The 19,246-nt window shown below is 44.7% G+C and overlaps 1 protein-coding gene across 1 annotated transcript; it reads left to right on the forward strand.

Moving 5' to 3' along the window:
* Positions 1–4,212: 4,212 nt before the first annotated feature.
* Positions 4,213–17,767, forward strand: LOC149346876 (retinol dehydrogenase 11-like). Its single transcript, XM_089585462.1, has 6 exons — positions 4,213–4,466; positions 5,706–5,942; positions 12,333–12,425; positions 13,027–13,206; positions 15,825–15,934; positions 16,694–17,767. Exons 1-6 carry the CDS (start codon positions 4,277–4,279, stop codon positions 16,859–16,861), a joined length of 978 nt encoding a protein of 325 aa, XP_089441588.1. The 5' UTR covers positions 4,213–4,276; the 3' UTR covers positions 16,862–17,767.
* The last annotated feature ends 1,479 nt before the right edge of the window (positions 17,768–19,246 follow it).

The raw sequence follows: 19,246 nt of genomic DNA on the forward strand, positions 1-19,246 counted from the left end.
GAATCCCTTCTCTGTGACAGTTTTGCACATTCAACACTGACGCACCACTCAAGGTCTGCGTTTCTAATTAACGAAAAATCTCCGCTGTCCAACCTCGACGGCATAAATTATTTCGTCTTTCAGAGCGCAGCGCCGCAGGCACATTACACATGTGCTACAGGTTAAAGTGGAATACAGCGGTTCGAATGCCCAACATATGGTACATATTTCGCCGCAAGCACACCTGTGTGCTACGATAAGTTTTTAAAAAGCATAAAGGGTTAAAAGGTAAAGGACTTATACGCACCAATCTAAAATGCTGTGCCTCACAAAACAGCGCTAAGCAACGTATACTGTAAGTAAGCCAGCGCGTTCCCATCGCTGCCTTCCCTCGATCCTTGTGCATTTGTAGACATTTTTGCCTGCAACTCTCAATCCTGAAAACCACTGTGGCCCCAACAAATACCACAAGGCGTTTATTAGCAGAATTATTCATTAACCTTACTCGGGAGACAAAAGGGAGATTATGACATAAAAGTAAACTGTAATGTTATTTGTTCACAAATAGAACCTTCTTTCCCAGAAATACATATCTGAAAAGCCCGTTGAAAAATGTGATTGAGTAGTTTTTTTTAACTTTATATGAATGATATAGGTTGTCCTTCACTCACCTAGTTTGTATTTCTGAAATTGAACTTTATGGACTTGCTTTTCACTCCAACTACATAAAAGGTATTGCGCCATGAGGTATGCGTTCATCAAAAGGAGGAAGATAACGCTAGGGTCGTGGCGAGCATAGTCTATACAAGAAAACAGCCACGGAGGGAAACTTTGACACCATGGCCGCGTTGTGAAGAGCGGGTGCAGGCGTAATTCAGCGCTGCGCCTAACATGTATGCACTTTGATAGTTTGACGTCAGCATTTACAGAAACAGCACCACCCCCAGCAGCAAAGGTAATCACCCCAATACTGGAAACGTATTGGCAAAGGCTGGTGCTACAAAGGACCAGGTCGAAACCATCCATTTCCAATATTGGTTTCGTTTGGTTCACGGGAGTCCAACGTCCCAAAATGACTAAGGCTATGAGGGACGCCGTAGTGAAGGGCTCCGGAAATTTCGACCACCTGGGGTTCCAATATTGGGCCGAGTACTTGTGATTATTGGAACGCTTTCTTGTACACCCAGTCACCCAGTCGCGTTTGAGCGGTTATTGGTTTACCTTCTATTGTATGCTGTCCTAGAGGAAGGGACTGAAAGGAAATCTAATATTGCGCTTACTCTCCTAGGCACTTACGGAATTAACGTTTCGGTACCCTTACAATTTCTGTTTTCACGGGCGCCAGTTGAGACACACTTGGTAATTTTATGAGAACGTGTGACATAAAGTCTTTGCACGTGTGAATGAAATCTTTCCCTGCGTCCTGCGTACCGTATTACGCCCTGATTGAATTAGAAATGCTTACAGCAACGGCCAGAGAACAAGTCCGGTTTTTTTGCCTTGAAAATCATCGTGTTAACCGAGGCAATGTCCTGATTGCTTCAAGGTGCGTGCTTAGCGCTCGCTTGTGGTTGACGCTTTCTGCTTTTGAAATCCTTCCAGCATTTTATTTTCTCTTGAAGGAAATTTCTTCGCTTCTCTGATGGAGTCCTTGTCGCCACACCACCACACGGGATTCTCTAGGCCTAGCCTCTCAGTGTAGGGACACGAACAATGAATTAGTAGTTAACTGGAAATTGTCAAGAAAACACGACAAAGTTTGACGCTGCCGCGTATGTACGGTGCGCGAAAAAATGGAACGTCTTTAATTCCTTCGGACTGCATGATGTGGGCAATGCATCACTCAAGCTACGCCTCCCGCTCAGTCCCTGTGAGATGACCCGCCGGGCTCCGGGTTGGAAATTTTTAATGAAAGCTCATTGTTCTTCCACATTGGCTGAAGTGCCATGTTTGGAATTCCTCTCACTGTAAGCCGCTCTCTTCTAACCCCAGTGCAATGTCTGTGGTTCGTCACCAGTTCCACAGGGAACTTTTTATACAGAATAGGCCGAGCTGGCTCTAATACCAGCTGCCAGCCAGCTATTAGAGCCAGCTGGCTCTAATACGGAGCGCATATGGCAGGTTCTCTCAGATCATGAATGGTAGCTTACCAATATCCCTGAAGAGAAAAGTATACAACAGCTGTATCCTACCGCTACTCACCTATGGGGCAGAAACGTGGAGGCTAACAAAGAGGGTTCAGCTTAAGTTAAGAACAACGCAGCGAGCTATGGAAAGGAAAATGATAGGTGTATCGTTAAGAGATCGGAAGCGGGCGGAGTGGGTGAGGGAACAAACGCGGGTTAATGACATCTTAGTTGAAATCAAGAGGAAGAAATGGGCTTGGCAGGGCATGTAATGCGAAGACAAGATAACCGCTGGTCCTTAAGGGTAACGGAGTGGATTCCAAGAGAAAGCAAACGTAGCAGGGGACGGCAGAAAGTTAGGTGGGCGGATGAGATTAAGAAGTTTGCGGGGATACAGTGGCGGCAACTGACAAAGGGCAGGGTTAATTGGAGAGACATGGGAGAGGCCTTTGCCCTGCAGTGGATGTAGTCAGGCTGAGGGTGATGATGATGATGATGGCTCTAATACAATTCCTGCGGAGGTTCAGAGGAGTACATTGAGTGCATGATTTCGCACTGCCGCAAATTTGCGGTACTGCAGTCACGCAGCACAGTGGAGCAAACATGACACACATCGGCAAATTATCAATGATGGGCAGCAGGGCAGGAGCTGCCGTCAGTGTAGTGGGAAGATCAGCTCGCCATGAACACGCCATCCCACTTTGGGCACACTGCAAAACTGACACTTCTGGCACAATTCCAGGCACATTTTTTTACACACTGTCGAAATCTGTGTTCCTTGGAACCACCCTTGGAACCAAGTCCTTGGAACGTTGGTCGATCCGTGCTTTACAAAGATGTACAATGCGCGTTTAGTTGGGTACATGGGGGCCCTTAATATTTTTGAATGGTTCTACATTATTCTTAGGGGGCTTATATATCTGTGGTTATTTATTAGTGTTATCAGAAGCCGATCGAAACATGTACGGTCTAGTTTGAAGTGTTTATTGTCTGACAGATTATCAGACAGTATATTTGCAATTGGCTTGCGTCGTGTTTATATATGTGAATTGAGATAATGGGCCCAGCTTTCAATATCACTAAGTGTTTGTTGGTGTTCTGAAATTCGTAATGCATTTTGTGCGTTGTGTCATACGTATCTCTTTTTTTTTTGCCGGGACTCTGTGCAAGACACAAGGGAGCTCATCCATTTCAGTCATGTTAACGCTCCTTCGCTACCGCATTTACTTATTTTTGTCTAGAAGAATAACGGACTGAACAAAGAGTAGGTGCCTCGAGATAAATTTTCTCATACCTTATTAATGCTTATCTACCAAAAGAAAGCCTGATATTATGAAAAAGACACAAATATTAAAACTAAAGGTGAAGCATGGAAGGCTGTTGGAGTATGCATGGCGATATATGCTGTCTTAACTTGTTCTATTTGAAAAAAATCTTTACTAGACACTTTACCGTACACAACGTAAAATATAAGGATACATAAGTAGGCGATTGAAAGCATGGGAAGAAACTGGCGAGGGCAAACTTAATAAAGCAATCTCAGGGTAGTCCTGAGGGAAAGGAAAGGCCACATTCACGTTACTGCGCCTCTATTCTCCTGAGTGCACCAGAAGGCTGATCAGCGCAAAATGAGCACGTTTTGGTGTATAAGATCTTAGTACTTCTCGCGTGAAATTTGTAAGATATTTCCTCAAAAGCGCGCTACAACCACAGGCAGAACAGCATCCCCACTTCCTACAGTAGCGCTCCAAGGTTAGCGCCCCTACCTCATTAAAAAAAAACCTGTTCTCTGAGCCGATCTTTACCATGCCGGGCATGCATACCGGTATGCAAATGACGGTGTGGGCCCCATGAGACTTGAATAAAGATTAATTTGATAAATCAGCCTTTACGCTTGTCGGCGCCTCCCTCTTTTCTCTCTTTCCTGTTCTGTCTCTTTTCATTTTCTCAGTTTACCTCTTGTTTCTTCTCAGTTAGTGTCCCCCTTTACTGTCTACTGCACTGCCGCAAAAAAGTGCTCAGTTTAAGCCTCACAGCACCCGCGTTGACTAGTATTTTCTTCTTTTTCTTTACAGCCTTGCGTACTGAAGCATGGAAACTAGGTGCCTCCAGTAAGTGCACCGCTAAGATTGACTGAGTAGACTCCTACCCCTGAGTGAGCTGTGACGGCTATGAAACAAGAGTTTGCAGGAGCGCATCAAGAGGATATCATGTGGCCAGTGTCGTTTCTGGAGTGCCTGGCGTTGACAGCCGTTGTGCTCGTGGTGTTCGCGAAGTTGTTCAGCGTGCTAACAGTAGGCAGGTGCAAATCAACACGAGACATGTCCGGGAAAACGGTTGTCATCACGGGAGCTAACTCAGGTAAAGCTTTTCTTTCACTTATTGAAAAATACATCGGTATTACCTTCAAGCAATTTCCGTGAATCGTCGACGAGAGCATTTAAAAATATATTGATGGAGTCGACAGGGGAGTGGTAGGGAGAATTTCTGAAAAACTGAAATACATTCTTATTATAGGTCAATGTGAAAGAAATAAGGTAATGCACGCCAAAAAGACAGGACAGCAACCGTTGACTAGCCAGTGAGAAAGTGTCAGGGAAAAGTCCCAAACTAACAATCCTGGACTAAACCACTTCTGACGAGAAACCATTGATGAACGCAATTTTTTCATATAATGCAAGATTTCACTATAACAATCAACATATCTGCAGTTCACCTGATGGCGGTCTTGCATTTTTTTTTCTATAAACGTTTTTGCTACCGTCGACAGCTTTCCCCATTGGTTTTCTACGGCAGTCTTAACTGTTCGATGCCATAGATGGAAATACTTTACAAGAAACATTTTGTGACGTACCAGAAGAATGGATCATTTCCTTCAATATTTCCATTACAGTATCGTACAATTGTCTAATTTTTAAATTTTTTGGTCCGAGAATGTTGGACATGAACATTCGCAAGGCACAAATTATTCCATTGCTGTTTTCTGTAGAAGCCTTGCTTGGTGTTCTCGATTTGGTAAGATGTTTAGGGGAATCCCCCAAGGTGGAGTATATTTGTAAAAAGGGAGTAATTACTCACTGACACCCCCCGAGCGCAGCCATACGGCTACAAAGGAAAGCTATGCAGCTTTCTCAGAAACTTCGCAGTTAAAGAAAAATTCGTCCAGGTCTGGGGTTCGAACCTGGGACCACCGCTACACCGGAGCAGTCGCTCTACCGACCAAATCTACTCCACTTTGGGGGATTCCTGTAGACATTTCACAACCACAGTTCCCACTTCGAGTTATTGATCAATTCGCCCTCGCCCTACCATAAGCTTGCCGTCCCGGTTAGCTCATCTGCTAGAGCGACTGCTCCGGTGAAGCGGTGGTCCTGGGTTTGAACCCCGGACCAGGACAAGTTTTCCTTTAACTACGAAGTTTCTGAGAAAGCTGTATAGCTTTCCTTTGTAGCCGCATGGTTGCGCTCGGGTGTATGTCAGTGAGCAATTGTTTTTGATTTCCACTAAATTTGACCAGCTCGCAGCTATCATGCAACCGTAGTCACGCCCCTTCTGCAAGGCACTGGTACCCCCCCAGCTATAAGCAGAGGTCCTCCGCAGGCATCGGCAAAGCGACGGCCAAAGAGCTATGTCGCCGCAACGCCCGCGTCATCATGGCGTGCAGGGACCTTGACAAGGCTCAGCTGGCGGCCGATGAGATTGCCTGGGAGACCGGTCTGCGACCCGTCTGTTTGCCGCTTGACCTGTGCTCCTTCAAGTCGATCAGGTTATTCGCCCAGCAGATACTGGAGCGCGAACAGCACTTGGACGTGCTCATTAACAACGCTGGCGGCATGGGTGAGTACGAGTGTTGCACATTAACCTTGAAGCTGCACCAGCTTCAGGATTAAACGCCTACGGATTACTGTGAAATACTCCTCCAGTTTTATCATTTTTGACGCAAGCATCGGAACGTGGTCTATACAGGTACAGCCTGGAGAAAATCCGGAGAAAATCCGGCGTCGTCCACGTTGTGAGCGAAAAATCCTGAGAGCGACGTACTGTGGTGGCCACTCCTTTCGGGTGTCCACCGATATATGAAAGACAGCGGTATTTCTTGCCCTTAAAACCAATTTTTATTTAATTTTCCTTAAACCTTTCGGCCCTGGCGGTGTCAATTGACACCACAACACAAATATTACGCTCACGCCTCAGTAACAGAAGAAAATACTATTAATTTTTAATACAAACGTTCCTTAGGGATCCCTGCTGCTATCGACATCGCTGCTCACGGACTTCAATTGAGCTGTGCGGTCTAATGAAGAAGAAGTAGCAGCATGGGAGGCATGGAGTGAAGAAGCCGAGGTGTAGCAAATTTGTGCATTTTTATCTCACTAACCATTCGTTTTTCTCCTCTCAGATTTTTCTATGTTGTGCGAAATGCCTATCCAAGCTCACATCCCCGTCGTAAATATTACTGAATGCGTAGACGCTGCATTTGAACACATTTTTTACATGTGCGATTTTGACACCATCAGGGCTCAACGGTTGCCAGCGGTAGCCATTGGGTGATGATAGGTCATCTTTGTACAAAAGAATCTGCTAGTATTTTAGCAGAAGCACCTATATTAACGGCCTTTTTGGAGTGCTGACATGAATGTTCATTACAGAAAATGGACAAAATCTTAAAATTTGCTTTCTGATGAATTGGAAAATGGAAATTTTTGCTATCGTACGTGGTCAATATTCGGATTGAGCCTGGAAATGACCATGCCGATATCGGCGAACAGCAACCGTACCAAAGAAATAGCGAGAACAAATGCACGCCTGACCTTGCGCTTTTATTCCTTTTTTTACCTCTCTCCTCCTCCTGTGAGCTGTGAGCATCGACACTGAGCTGCAAGAAGCGACCGGGGTATTTACAATGAAACGCCCTCCGCCGCTCGTGCAGCGCATGTGGCGCGCCCTCGACGCTCGGATCAATGCAGCGTGTTCGGTTGTGTTTTCTTGAGAAAGCGTATTTGGTGTGCTGATAATCAGCTTCTGCTTTCTCCTCGGCCGAGAGATATCCTGAACTTATAAGCCTATGGATGAGAGGGAGTTTCCTTTCACCTGAAGGGAACAGTATTCGGTCAAGACACAGACACAAAGAGATTATGTTACGCTTTATGAATTCTTCTATAGCAAACAGCTGGTTTGAAAACAAGCGCAAGCGAGATGCAGTGTGCCGCGCGCAAGCTTAGAACTTAGATTTGCCGACCTTCGCGCTGGGCGCTACGGAAGTGCTTCGTGAAGCTCAATAGAGGAGGGCGTTACAGATTCGAGGAAAGCCTTTATCTTGACCACAGTCGCCTTCCAGGAAGGCTACGCAAGTTTTGAGCATGTGAGCTGTTGACGTTACTTAAACAAGCTGGAACACAAACCTGGCAGGAACAAGAACGCGGAGGTATGATACAGAACGTAAGGTGAACAGGAGTGAGCGAAGTTTTTTGTGGAAACTGCGAGATTATCTACCCCTTACAAAGTAAAAAAAGCATCTTTATAGGTCTCCACACTGCAGAATAAGAAATTTTTTCGTTCATTTTTTTCTTGTCGGTTACGGTTACCAAAACGGTCCCACTAGCATTTTACACCCATTGAGCCCTGATGTCAGATTTTGACACCATACCTGCAAATCGATTAACACTTGCACCACAAGCTTTAAGTTTTTACTGCATGGTTATGGGGCCTTAGGCATCGTAAAAACCCGGAGCAAAAAAATCTACGGCCAAAATAAAAAATCCAGGGCCGAAAGGGTTAAGGGGGCCCTTAAGGCGTGGTTCGGGTGTCCACCGAGATATGAGAGAGAGAGAGAGAGAGGGAGAGAGAGAGAGAGAGAGAGAGAGAGAGAGAGAGAGAGAGAGAGAGAGAGAGAGAGAGGCGTCGTTTTCTTTCCATAAAACCAGTTCTCATTTCATTTTCCTTACGGCGCGGTTCGGGTGTCCACCGAGGTATGAGAGACAGGCGTTTTTTTCTTTTCCTTCGGGCAATGCGTCGCGCCGAACGGGGGATGGCGTTCCGCGGACCCCTTGGCAACGCTGCAACATGCTGTCGCGTCCCACTCTTACAGACTGAGCTTAAGCGTCCTCCATTTTTTTTTTTTTTGAAATGCACTCTCCAAGTTCCTGCGGGAGCAAAGTGCTGACCCCAAGTCAAACCTCGCGCAACTGTTCTCTCCGAACCCTTCAGAATTCTACTATTAATTAAAACCTAATGCGGCGTTCGTGTAATGCATTCAGCGCGCGGCTACAGACGTAGATGAGCCCTTTACATGAAAAGCAAAAGCTTTTCTAAAAAAAAATAGATAGTCGTCCCTTTCGAAAAGCATTCATGTGAGGTGCCTATTCCAGGAAGAGATGATTTATCCGTCATTTCCAAATAGCATAGCAGATAAAATTTAAGCACAAATTCCCCAATCTGCTCTTACAATGGCCCGCCGGGATGGCTCAGTGGTAAAACGCTCGTATACCGAGCCGGAGTACCCGGGTTAGAACCCGACCGCGGCAGCCGCGTTTCGATGGAGTCGAAACGCAAGAGGCTACATTTCCTTTCCTCAGAAACCAATTTATTATTTAATTACTTTATCTTACAATGTTCTTACTGCTTGGCTCTTAAGGTAGCGTTCTATCGTACTTTGAAGAATAAAAACTCTTCGAAGATCGCCGTGAGCGAATATTAAGTAAGACAAGGGTCGCTTTGCGTGAAGGCAAGGGTTGCGTGAAGTCGTGTGACGAAACTGTTTGATTAATTCGTACATTCAGTATGCGAGATATATGTTTTTTTTTTACGAAAGAAACACTCCGACCGCCAACGCGAGATCTCAGGTGGCCGTCGTAGCTACGCTGAGCTTGTTTCAATTGGTCGAAATGGTCATGACGTAACAGTGCGCGAATTTAAAATGGGGCCAATTGTACTTTGCCTAGTAACCATGCAACCAATTAAAGGGATCGTATAGTGATGCTCTAAGTAAGTTGGACTGAGTTCAGTTAATTGCTTAATTAACCAATAAGCCTAATTAACCTTTCTAGTCAGACTAGATAAATAAATAAAACCTAGTAGGAAATTGGTCTAGTTGGGGAATCGAAGCAGGGTGTCCGGAGTGCGAGACGAGCACGCTAACCACTCCGCCATGCCAGCTCGATGGTTTGGGAATGAACAAAGGCGCGTCTAGTGAATACGGTGTCTTCGTTCACTCCCGTCTTCCTCCCTTCCCGTTACGGCGAGGTTCAGGTGTCCGCTGAGATATGCAAGACGGATACATTTCCTTTCCTCAAGAACCAGTTCACCGACGAGCAAGGCGTAGGGCCGAACGGGCGATGGCGTTCCGTGGACTCCCCGGCAGCGTTGCAAGACGCTGTGCGTTCCACTCTTAGAGGCGAAGCTAAACATCTTAACCACACATCAGTGACACAAGCAGCAACACCGCGATTAAGGCTTTCGCCTAACTGCACTTTAGGTCAACAAAATTCCCACCTGATTTTTTTTTAATAGAGCCAACACCACCTAAAGGAGAGTTTAAAAAAATTAATTTAATTTCGCGGCTGAGCGAAACGAGCGGAGGAGGCAGCTCGCTTCAAGATGGCTCGCCATAAAATCACTCCTGTGCATAGAGGTACCAGGCGAAAGCACTTCCAAGGTAAATATTCTGAATTTAGAAATAACCCGTCCAAGGCTTGGTCTGTGGTTAACGAATTAAGGGGTCGTCCCCGGAAAGGCGCATACCAAACTATTGCTAAGAACTTCGGTCCACCATCTATAACGTTAGCAGACCAATTTAATTCCTTTTTCTCGTCTGCTGCAACAAGTTTGTCCGGTAATACGGCTAGTTATTGTATGCCACAATCGGTGGTTGAGTCTGCCTTCCTGCCTGAGTGTACTGAAGATGATATTCGTCATATCTTATTCAACTTTAAACAGCGCAAGTCGGTTGGATTAGATGGTGTGTCTGTGGACGTCCTTCGCAGAAATTTCGAGGCCCTGAAGTATATTCTTTTAGCAATTATAAATAACATTATAGCCACACAAGTAATACCGCCTGGCCTCAAGGAAGCGCTTGTAGTTCCTCTTCTCAAAAGCGGACAGGTTAATCTTGTCACAAACTACAGACCCATTTCGATACTTTCGTGCATTGCTCTGATACTTGAAAAACATATTTTTCACGTAATGCAGAGCTTCATTGATGCGCTCAACATACTGTCGCCTAATCAATACGGATTTACTTGCGGGCGTGGCACTAGGTTAGCATTAGATGAATTAACTGATTTCCTTAATAGTACTCTCGAAAGTAGTACATTCGCTTGTGCATTATTTCTAGATGTATTAAAAGCTTTTGACTCCGTAAACCATGAAATATTACTTCGTAAACTTCATAGCTATGGCTTCCGAGGGCCCTTCCTAACTTTCCTTGAGAATTATTTGCACGGTCGAATCCAAGTAGTAGTTTTCGGAAATATTAAAAGCAAACCTAGACAGTTGACCGCTGGAGTTCCCCAGGGGTCGATTTTAGCTCCCCTTTTATTCAACCTGTACGTTAATGATCTCAGGCAAACAATTTTTCACTGTCGGGTGTTTCAATACGAAGATGACACGCTTTAATATCGCGTCATACTAATTACCATCAAGCCGTGGCTGAATTAAAAACTGACACTGTAAATGTTATCAGTTGCTACCGTAACAACTTAATTTCTATTAACCAAAATAAAACTAGATTAGTCTGTTTTCACGATCCGCTGAAATCTGTTTCTGTCATCACTCCAGTGTTTCTTCATTCTCCTCTGTGTAACAATTGCTCTTGCTCTCCTATTCCATACCTCTCAAGTGTCAATTATCTGGGTGTCCATTTCGATTCTAACATGTCCTGGAACACTCATTTGGCTAACGTTTGTGAACGGCTGCGCAAAATAGCCTGCCTGCTATATTCTATTAAAACACTATGCCCAATTTACATAAGGAAAACAATAGCACATGCATTGGCGTACAGTGTGCTGCAATGTGGAATTTGTTCTTTTTATTTTTGTTCAGTGTTTTGGCGCAACAAAGTGAATTCCTTACTAAAATCTATAATTTGAGCTGTGATGTATGGTGTGCACATTACTAATAATTCCAATCTTTTTTCATGCTCGCACATGCCTTCATTCAGGCTATTATTCAAAGAAACTGTGATTCTTATGTATATATGGAACAATGAGTTCTGCCTCCCGTATGTCCCCGCCAGAGCATTACGCCTACGCGACCGCTTTACCTTGCCCAGAGTACGGACAAGATATGGTAAACGTGTCCGTGCCTTTTATGTACCTGATGTGTTAAATGACCTGCCAGATAATGTTTTATCTTTCAGCACTCGAAAAGAAGTGAAATCTGCTATCTTTGATTTGTATTTGTAATTTTGTTTTTGTTTTGTTTTTTTTTCTTCCCCCCCCCCCCCGTCCTTTCTCACTGCCTTTCCTTAGTTTCATTTTAAATTTGTGAAGTATTGATTAACTGTGCCGTTCTCTGGCTTGCTCCATTCTGCCGAGCACTGCCCCACAAGCGCATTGTTGGCTTGGGCGGGCTCGTATTTGTACTGTGTAATTTTTCGAATAAATAATTTATTATTATTATTATTAAGCTCCATGTAATAATTTGTTATGGCCTGATATGTAATTAGCGTCTTACCTCTTGGGGCATCAGGGTCCGAGACCCCGTCACCGGCTAGGCTGACAAAACCTCGAGCGTAGTGGTGAGCCCTGGAGTGAGTGAAAAACTTTATTAAGCTCTAGATTCGGTTGTATTCCGTGGTTTAGAGCTTAATAAAGTTTTTCACTGAGCATAGTGGTGAGCGGCCTCGTTCCCTCGTTCCCTGGAACACCCGCGTGGGCAAGTGGATCTGGTGTGGATTCGACCAAGTTTTCTTGCGAAAACTTTATTTCCATTGTAGAAATTCAAAATTAATTATAGCACCTAATGTCCTGGACCTTGGTACGACAAAAGGATTCACGCTGTGAGCTTTCATATCTCAGCTTAATAACGCATCAGTAGCAATTGAATATAATGGGAGGCTTCTGCATCTAAGAAAAATTGTGATGACGTGCATGACAAATTATCGCTGGGACTGAACCGCAAATCGTTTGCTTTTACTATTGATGACTGATGGGAATATCACTTACCTACTCGATGTATTCTTGAGAACAAACACCAAGCGAACAGATTTAATATTCTATTTTTTTGCAGCTCCTCCTCAGAGAACCCAGACAGAAGATGGATTTGAGGTCACTTTTCAGTCCAACTATTTGGGTCACTTTCTATTGACGAACCTTCTGCTCGGTGAGTTCGCAAACATTTAAAATTTAACAATTTTAGCTTGTAGGTACTACGGGAAAAAATGTGCCCCAATTTCTTGTCACCAGTTTCATCAGCCTTTTTCGCCCCTTGAAGGCGTGCCGATAAGTGCAGAGGTAACGAGAGCAGGCAGAAATGCATACCAATGCTCTATAACGGCGCTAAACTTGTCGATGTGTGCGCATTGTAGGACACAGAGGCCCTCGAACACGACCATATGCTCATGTGTTCCCACTAAGAGTGGACGACCATGTACAGTCTTTGTCAAAAGTAACCAGGCTGCACGTTTTTTTTCTTCTCAGTCGTATATTGAAGCTATTATGCCAGCTCTCAAGCTCTAAATCTCTGTATGACAAGAAGAACCCCTGTTCTCACCTTCAAATAACTTTTTGATCTTTAGGGAAGCCGTGAGGGTTCTGTTATACGAATGAGCAGCAAACCTTGGATCCGGTTACTTTTAACAAAGACTATTTCTAGCGGAAGCGACTGTCTTGCCCCCTACGTAGGGGTCATCACTCAACGTCACACTTTAGCCATGTTTCGCAATAAAGATATTGAATTCCCACCTGCTTCTACACACTCCCAGGGCTTCTAAAGAAGAGTGCTCCAAGCCGTGTCGTCAACGTCGGCTCCTTAGCGCATTGGATAGGGGCATTGGATGGCGACATCAGCTTCAAGCGGTACAGCCGGAATCACGTCTACTCGAGCGCAAAGCTCTTCTGCATGCTGTTTACGCAGGAGCTGGCTCGCCGACTTGTTGGAACTGGTAAGCTCGTTATTTTTAATGCACACAGTTAACTGTATACTATCGTCCACACAACGTTTGACTCCGGAGTAAGGAAGTATTTGCACATTAGCATCCCCGCAAGCAATGGCCTTACAGCTACAAAGAAAAGCTGTACAGAAACATTTAAGTTGAAGAAAATTGTCCTGGTCCGGTGATCTATTCCATTACCACTGTCGTTCTGGAGCAGTCGTCATATTAACTAATCTAACCAGGAAGAATAGCAGATGGCAGTTCAAGGCAGAACTGATCAACAACTCGAAATGAAAACGGTGTGAGTCCATTGTGTTTAGGGGTATTCTCCAAGTGAAAGTGGATTTGAAATAAAAGTATTATTCTTCCCTGCCATCTCAAGGCACATTATTACTTGCTTATCTGAAGCCTACTCCAACTTGCAAGATTCTTGTAAGTACATTGGCCTAATATCAAGCACGGTGTTCGATTTTTTAACGGTTCTTCATTCTATTTATTCTTTGCATTTTTTCAAAAACGTCATCGTACTTCAAAATAGTGCTCTGAAGTTGGCGAACGAAGTGACTCAGTTAAATTTAACCAAGCCGCTGAATTCAACGCTAAGAATTTCACGCTGCTGCTCTGTAATAGTTGCGAACGAAATAGCAGAGTGCACAGCCTTTCTGTTCTCCCCTGTCAGCATGGCCAGTGGTGCCAGAGTCGGAACACAAATTTTTCTGGCTTTAAATGGCCGGTTGAAAATAGTGTTAGGATAAGCAAGAAGAAAATAAAAAAGAAGCATAACCGCGTTGTACAGATCAAAAAATGGTGAACAATAAAACAATTACGGGACGATGAGACCTTTTAGCCTTGTATGTTTCCGGGCTCGGTTCTGCATGCAAAATTTTAAACAAAGTGCTTCAAGAATAAATGCTCACAAAAAGAGAGAACTACTAGCACAAGCGCCTGAAATGGTTATCATCTTTTTTTGCGTATTTTTGTAGCACCCCGTTGAAAACTTACCATACGCAATCAAAAAGCCCGGCAACATACGTTACTTGAGATATCTGGTGTGTCCCGTAATATTTTTTTTATCCCTTCCTCACCATTTCGTTTGTAGATAGGAGTGATGAAAGGCTGTAATCGTCACTGATAATGAAGCTTGATTATCAAAAAGCGCAAAATAATAACAATATCATGGAGTACTTTCACGACGCTGACATCAAGGAATGCAAAAAAAAAACGAAAGAAAGAAAACTCATCATAGTTACGCACGCCGTGCTAAGGATCATATTAGTTCAACGGCTCTGCACAGAGACCTGGCGGCGTACCTTGATGCTCACGTGTTGTGTCCAGCGGGATCAGTAAGCCTTGCATACAAGGACGAAGGCTGTGCCGGCTAGGAAAAGCGTGGTATGCTGCGCTTAGACTTACGCGCACGCACCGCAAGGAGCAGTTACACCCCACGCTGACTTCAAGGTCATTTAGCTACGTTTGAAGGTTCAAACAACAGCGCTCTTAGGTACGAGGCAACGACAGGTAATGTGTTCTCCTCTCCTTCACTCCCTCTTCCCTTCTGCGTCTGCGGAGTCGCTGCCCTCCACTTAACATAATCGCGTCGCTTGTTGCCTTCTTTGTTAAGCTTTTCAGAAAGTTTCGGTCCAAGGGCTCGCCGGCTGCGGTACGAAATGCCGCAGGCTATAAGAAGAAATGCACAACGGAGATTGAAAGATGCAGTGATTAACGCACGCGGGGTGAAAAGAACGAATGAAAGCGAAAAAAAGAAACAGTGCCTTCCTCTGGCATACGGACAAGGTCACGCTACGCGTGTTTCGTATTCAGACTGGCCGACACTGGTTATATCAGGAAAATCCGAGAGACACGAGACTGCTTCGAAAAGCATATGGGGGAGGGGGGGAGGGGAGGCAGATAACACGCGGTGCGTGTTTCGAGCAAGGCTATATCATGGCTGCATCAAGCAGCGCTCTTGAAACTACAGGGCTTGCCATCTTGACGGCGTTTTTTTTTTTTCGTGCTATTCTTATCGACACTATTGCGATTCAAACTCGAGGAAGAATGTAAGATTCAGAAGAATTAAAATTGTATACCCGTATGTGAAGCCAAAACCCTAAAAAGCTCAAATTTTTAAATAATCAGTTAAAAAATCACCACTCCCGCATTATGATTGCTAATCTCCCTGCATTCAGTTGTTTTGGGACGTTAAACCCCCATAAACCATAAACGTGCGGTAAGGGCATCAATAGTTTTTAATTTTGTTGCATTTCTAAGACATAATGCAATTATGCACAAGTATATTAGGACCCATAATTATGTCCTTGAATTTTCGTCCTGCTGTCATAAGTGGAAACCACCTAAGCAGAAACCATATGTCTTATGATTCCGGCCGATTTTTAACGTGAAGGCATAACAGCAAAGAAATGCCCACAGACGCAGATGTCTTTTCGTGCACGGGTTTTTTGTGCTGGCTTTTAGTTAAGGATAAACCAACTAGTCCAGATTAAGCTAAACCAACTCACTACATAGTAAAGCCGAGACGAAGCATTTTTTTTTCAGAGATGATTTGCTTTGACCGCTCAGTAAATTAAGATTGTTGTCGTTTTGTTCATTTTCCCATTTTACTGCTGCAGGAGTAACAGTAAACTGCTGCCATCCAGGAGTCGTCAAGTCATGTTTTGCGGACCGTTATGGTGACCTCTACACAAGATTGATCAACTTCATCATACATATGTTCGGAAAGGTCAGCATCGAAGTGGAACGACAGCATACGAGAAAATTTCTACATATCTGTGTGTCGATGGTGTTCTTGCTGTAATCGTAATGATCAAACTTAGACTAAAGCTATATTTTCTAGGACGCTGCCCATTATAGGAGCTAGGAAAATCCTTCATTTCTTTATGCGCTATTTTGTACTATTTTTCATTTTCGCCTGCAATTTGTCGGGATTGATGGAGATCATAGTGGACGAAGTTGCCATTTAGCATTGATTGCGCATGCTCATGTTTCCTTTTTTTTTAGATCCATCACGTGTTTCAAGCAGGGGTGATCCAAGAGAAAAGCTGTCGCCTATACCACCTAAGGCTATGTTTCAAAATAAAAAGTTGTTTATCCAGGGTTTATCCAGGGTCGAAATTATAGTAGCCCTTCACTACGGCGTCTCTCATATCCTGAGTCGCTTTGGGACGTTAAACCCCATAAACCAAACCAAACCAAACCAATTACAGCAAAGTAAAGAAGCACGCAAATGAACAGCTTGAGCTCCCGTCTCGCCCTTGAACTACAACTCAGCCTATATGACCCACGTATTCTCTTCCGTATTTGTTACTTCATCAAACTCGTTGATACCCGAACCATAGACGTTAGTGGAAAGTAAAGTTCGGGTTGAAATGTCGAATGGGTCGGGCAATGAAATCTGGATTTCGAATTTGCTTTTAAGGAGATAGGCACAACATAACGCATACGCTCATGCAGCAAACTATTTTCCCTTCTTCTCGGACAGAGTGCTGAGGACGGAGCGCAGACGTCGGTGCACCTGGCTGTCTCGGAAGAAGTCGAAAGCCTCAGCGGGAAGTTGTTCGCCGACTGCAAGCCTTTCATAGCGCCTGGGAAGGAAGATGACGCGCGGGTCCTGTGGGAGATCTCTCAGCGCATGACTGGACTCTCCTGACAAGAACTTGAAATAGCCGAGCATCAAAGTTTTTTTTTTTGGTAGTTTACATCACTTTATTGAACTGAAGACATTACTCGCACAATGCTACAGAGACTGCCAGCGTAAAGGAGCTTTCGAATTACGGGCTCAGTGGCTAGAGCCATAGTTAGACGGCGATAGCACTAACGTCTCGAAGCTTAACGGTGAAAGCTACCATATTGGGTTACTCGGGAATACTTTCAGCGACATTGAGTTATCTTTTAGCCTCCAAACCCGTCACCGCGGCCTCCCATTCGAACTAGCTACCTTGAGGCTACCGTCAGAACGCCGTAACCATTGAACCATCGCGGCGTATCCCTGGAAGTTTCTCTTCCAGCTTCAAAAACATTACACCTCGGAAGATGAACTATTTCGCACTAAGCGCATAAGGCGATAATGAGTGAGGACAAGTAGTAAGTTATAAGGTATAAATCGCTTAATACCCCAAGGGAACACATTAACTATGAGGAACGCCGTAATGGAGGGCTCTGCATTGGTTTCGACCACCTGAGCTCATTTAACTTTCACTGACATCGCACACTATCCGATTGCCTGGAATTTCACCTCCATCGACATTCGCCCAGGCGGCCTGGATTGAACCCGCATACTCGGGTTCAGCAGTCCAGTACCCTATGGGCTGAGCGGCCTTGAAGGGTTGAGCGAGTGGAAATGAGAGACATGTAAATCGAATTTATTCCGCCGTAAAAGTGCTCGTAGCGAAATAGCTGGTGCTAGATTTCCGTGCGGTAAGAACTGTGGGTGTTCATATACCTTTGCTTTGTCAGCTCCGAGAGAACGAACTGCTACTACAGTGGGAGTACCCATGTCAGCCAAAGATTGATCAGTTGAATGAGTGGTCAAATAAATAAATTATCAATGGCATGAGTAACTGCATCAGTTCTTCAGCTGAATGGTTAAATTATTGAGAAACAATCTGAACAGCTAATGACATACTTTTTGCTTGTGTTATGATTTGTACCCGTTGAAAAATGGCATTTCCATTGAAAGTGTTGAAGTGTTGCCCTCCCAATGTTTTCAGAAAATGGAATTTCAAGGCCACTTATTAAAAAAATAGCTCGACATCAAGCTAAATTAAAGGCAGTGTAGAAGGAATATGTAAAGCCCCACAGCCTTTTAGTGAAGCTCCCTGGTACCATTGGGAGTCCATAGTTTTGGACGGCTTCTCAAACCTTGGAGATGGTAGGTGCACTGACGATACAAAACAAATGACGCTCCGGTACCCAGAAGCCAACCCTGGGGGCTGCATGTTTTGCCAAAACTTTTTTTATGAATTTTAACGCCCCAAAGTGACTCAGACTTTGAGCAACACTGTTGTGGGAGGTTCCGGGTAATCTCTACCACCTGGGGATTTTTAATGCATCCTGATATCGCTCAGTACACGGTCCTCTAGCACTTCTCCTTGATCGAAATGCGACCTCCGTGGTCACGATCGAGCCCGCGTCTTTCGGGTCAGCAGTTGAGCACCATAAGCACTGAGCCATTGTGGCAGGGTTTGTTTTTCTTTTTGCCAAAGACTATGTGTAATGTAATCACAGTGATACGCTACGCAGTCGCATACGACGAGGCAGCTGTTCCGGCTTTGTGCTTGGAACGAAGGTGGCGTTGGGGTTAGTTTTGCCTGAGCTTGTTTTTCGTGTCCCCGACCGGTGGCTGTCTCACCTATCACTTTTTATAAAAGCGAGATTTATTACCTCCCGGCATCGAGGCGATATGTAATACTGGTGGAAAGAAAAGCATGTTTAAATGATGAGAATAGGTTGGCCGATCTAATGAAGTCGAGGAGTGAGCGATGATGTATTCCTGCGTCGAAGCGGTATATGATGAAGGGTTGTTCGGCGACAGACCTGCTGCGGCCAGATGCCGCATTTTCGTGCACGTCAGTGCCAGGAAAACCACATAGGTACCACACGAGGGATGAGACGCAAGGATGACAGCAGGTGTGCGGCACTGGAGGAGCTTCTTTCTTGTTGGAAGCGGCCTCACCCACGTTTAGGAATCGAGACAATGTAGTGGTTGGTGTCGCTTGACGTGTTTCAGAATCTGCATGGCTTTGCACAACTCAAAAGGTTACTTGGGATCCACTGGTTACGAACTGACTGCGGGATGCGTGCCGCCGCACGATGGATGCTTTGGCAACTTCCTGATCTGCGAATGACGCGTCGGAGTAGGCGTGTTATTGGAAGGGCGTTGGTTCGGATGAAAATGCAGGTTGTAGGAAGCATGGGAATGGCAGCAGCAATGCACATCACCTCTCGAACGGCAATCATCTCCGTACAGAAGGAGGAGAGAAGTAATGGGAGTTGAGAACTTGACATTACAGGTGCTATTTTTGTTTCCGTAGCC

The sequence above is a fragment of the Amblyomma mixtum genome, chromosome 4 (assembly GCF_055824585.1).
Source record: "Amblyomma mixtum isolate Tamu chromosome 4, ASM5582458v1, whole genome shotgun sequence".
Taxonomy (NCBI): Eukaryota; Metazoa; Arthropoda; class Arachnida; order Ixodida; family Ixodidae; genus Amblyomma; species Amblyomma mixtum.